General features: G+C 46.9%; 1 protein-coding gene across 1 annotated transcript in view; it reads right to left on the reverse strand.

Moving 5' to 3' along the window:
• Window positions 1–3,017, reverse strand: part of LAX1 (lymphocyte transmembrane adaptor 1) — a 16,102-nt gene that overhangs the window by 6,971 nt on the left and 6,114 nt on the right. The window contains exon 2 of the mRNA XM_003792336.2: window positions 358–467. Within this exon, the coding sequence (XP_003792384.1) occupies window positions 358–467 (110 nt within the window). The remainder of the gene's footprint in view (window positions 1–357; window positions 468–3,017) is intronic.

Raw genomic sequence — 3,017 nt, forward strand, 5'->3', positions numbered from 1 at the left:
TGTATGTGGCTGGTGCCTTAGCCGCTTGAGCCACAGGCGCCGAGCCAGCCAAGCTAGATTTATTTATTTATTTGAGACAGAGTCTCAAGCTATCGCCCTGGGTAGAATGCTGTGACATCATAGCTCACAGGAACCTCAAACTCTTGGGCTCAAGTGATCCTGTTGCCTCAGATTTTCTATTTTAGTAGAGATGGGGTCTCACTTTTGCTCAGGCTGGTCTCAAATTTGTGAGCTCAAGCAATCTACCAGCCTCGTCCTCCCAGAGTGCTAGGATTATAGGCATGAGCCACCTCACCTGGCCGCCAAGCTAATTTTTAATCCTACCATGTCTCAACTCAGAACCAGCAAAAGACTCACACTTCTTCCTTTTATACCAGCTCCACAAGATGCAGAAAACCGCAACGAAAAGGAGGATGGCAAGGACTCCCGCAAACCCGGAGAAGATGCTGCGACTCTGGTCTTTATCTCTAGGAGGACAAGCAAATGTCATGTCCTGGCTGAAGGAGAGTGGGGAGGCTGGAGGGGACATTTCCTCCAGCAAGAGGAGTTAGAGCATGAAGTTACAGCATGAAGATTTGGGATGGGAGCCCAGTGAAGGAAAGCTGAAGCGTGTGGGAAATGTGGAAAAGAGGGTTATCTCTAAATAGCAACTTAGGAGAGAGGAGACTTGGACATAGGAAAAGGGAATTATCCTTTCTGAATGCCTCCTGGGTGCCAGGGGTTTGCACGCAAAGTTTATTTAATCTCTACAACAATCTTATCTTGCTTTGTGGCCTAGAAACCTGAGATCTAGACTAAAAAAGGTAAAGTAACACATCAAAGATTACACAGGTAGAAAGGAGCAGAGAAGGAATGTGAATCTATCTCTATTTGGCTCCAGAGATCATGCGTTTCCCACTCTACCACACTGTCCTCCAAACTTGCAAAATCAAATCCATTTGGTCCTGTGTCTTCTCATTCTCCACTCCGGGCTTCCCGGCTTGCTTAGAGGAGAGGATTACCCAACTCATAATTAGGGAGTGGCTCTGTGACAGAGTCCAGCTTGCATGAACTTGAATAACCCTCACAGCATCAACTTGTGGAGCTGGTCTCCAAGCAACGCTCTACTGTTGTGTGGAATTTAACCAATGCAAGTTCTGTGCTACCTTGCAATTCCTTGGCAAGGCTGGAGTTACTGTTTTGCTTTGTCTGAAGTAGAGGAGTATCCAGATGGGCTATGTCTACTGTAACAGGAAGCAGCCAATTGAAGTCACAGCAGGAATCAGTAAGCTGACTTACTACCCCTAAATATTAGAAAACCAGGTTGTCTACCAGGGAAGGATTTTGTTTCCCTTTCTACTGAGCATTTCTAGCTACCTAACAGGTATCTCAAACCAAGACAGAACTCCTGTTCTCCACCTGTGAACCTACTCTTCTGGGGTTTTCCCCATCTTGGTCAAAAACCTTGGTGCCATTCCTTCTTTTTTTGAGACAGAGTCTCACTTTGTCACCCTTGGTAGAGTACTGTGGCAACACAGCTCACAGCAACCTCAAACTCCTGGGCTTAAGCGATTCTCTTGCCTCAGCCTCCTGAGTAGCTGGGACTATCTGTGCCCACCACAACACCTAGCTATTTTTGGAGATGAAGTTTTGCTCTGGCTCAGGCCAGTCTTGAACTTGTAAGCTCAGGCAATCCACCTGCCTCAGCAGGTGCTGGGATTACAGGTGTGAGCCACCATGCCTGGGTTTTTTTTTGAGACAGAGTCTCACTTTGTCATCCTCAGTAGAATGCTGTAGCGTCATAGCTCACAGCAACCTCAAACTCTTGGGCTCAAGTGATTCTCTTGCTTTAGCTTCCCAAGTAGCTGGGACTACAGGTGCCCACCACAATGCCTGGCTAATTTTTAGAGACGAGGTCTCACTCTGGCTCGGGCTGGTCTTGAACTCCTGAGCTCAGGCAATCTACCCACCTCAGCCTCCCAAATGCTAGGATTACAGGTGTGAGCCACTGCGCCCAGCCTCTTGGAGCCATTCTTGATTGCTCTTTTTCTTTCATTCCCATTTCCAGTCGGTTAGCAGATTCTGTCTGCTTTAACCTTGCCATTTATCCCTAACCCAACCACCCTGGTCTAAACTGCCATGAGTTCCACACAGACGTTGGCAATAATGGTCTCCTTGCTTTTACTCTCGGTGCTAACATTCTGTCTTCACACACAAGCTTGTGTGATCATTCTAAATAGTAAATCAGATCATGTCCATCATCTAAAATTCTCCATAGCCTCCTATCACACTTAGAACAAAGTCTATCACCCCTACCCAGTGAGGACTTTATGGCACCACGTGATCTGGTCTCTACCTACCTGTCCACCTTATTTCCTACTACTTTCCCGCTGACTGTGGCTTTCAGACCTCCCTTGCTGTTCTTGGTCATGCAAAACACTTCTGACTCAGACCTGTCACTCCCTCTTCCTGGAGCCCTCCTGTCCCAGCTGTTCACATGGCTCAGTCCCTCATTTCATCCAGGCCTTTTCTGGAATGTCACCTCCTCAGAATGGTATTCCCTGGCCATAACCTATTACTTGCAGTTCCCTTGCTTTGGTCTATATTTTCTTTAACTCTCCCACTTGACTATAAGCTTTGGGAGATCATGGGTGGTTCTGTGCACTTAGTGCCTTCAACAGTGCCTGGTACCTAGTGGGAGTCTGTTGAATATTCATTAAATGAACAAGTGAATGAATTAATAAACAAATGAATAAATATAGAAATAATTTGGGGGATAGTACAGCCATTATGTAAAACAATATGGGGTTTCTTCAAAAAATTAAAAATAGAACAACCAGGTGGTGCCTGTGGCTCAGTGAGTAGGGCGCCCGCCCAATATACCAAGGGTGGCGGGTTCAAACCTAGCCCCAGCCAAACTGCAACAAAATAACAGCTAGGCATGTGGCCGGCACCTGTAGTCCCAGCTACTCGGGAGGCTGAGGCAAGAGAATTGCCTAAGCCCAGGAGTTGGAGGTTGCTGTGAGCTGTGTAACGCC

The sequence above is a fragment of the Otolemur garnettii genome, unplaced genomic scaffold (genome assembly GCF_000181295.1).
Source record: "Otolemur garnettii isolate 467f Iridium unplaced genomic scaffold, OtoGar3 scaffold00055, whole genome shotgun sequence".
NCBI classification, from domain to species: Eukaryota; Metazoa; Chordata; class Mammalia; order Primates; family Galagidae; genus Otolemur; species Otolemur garnettii.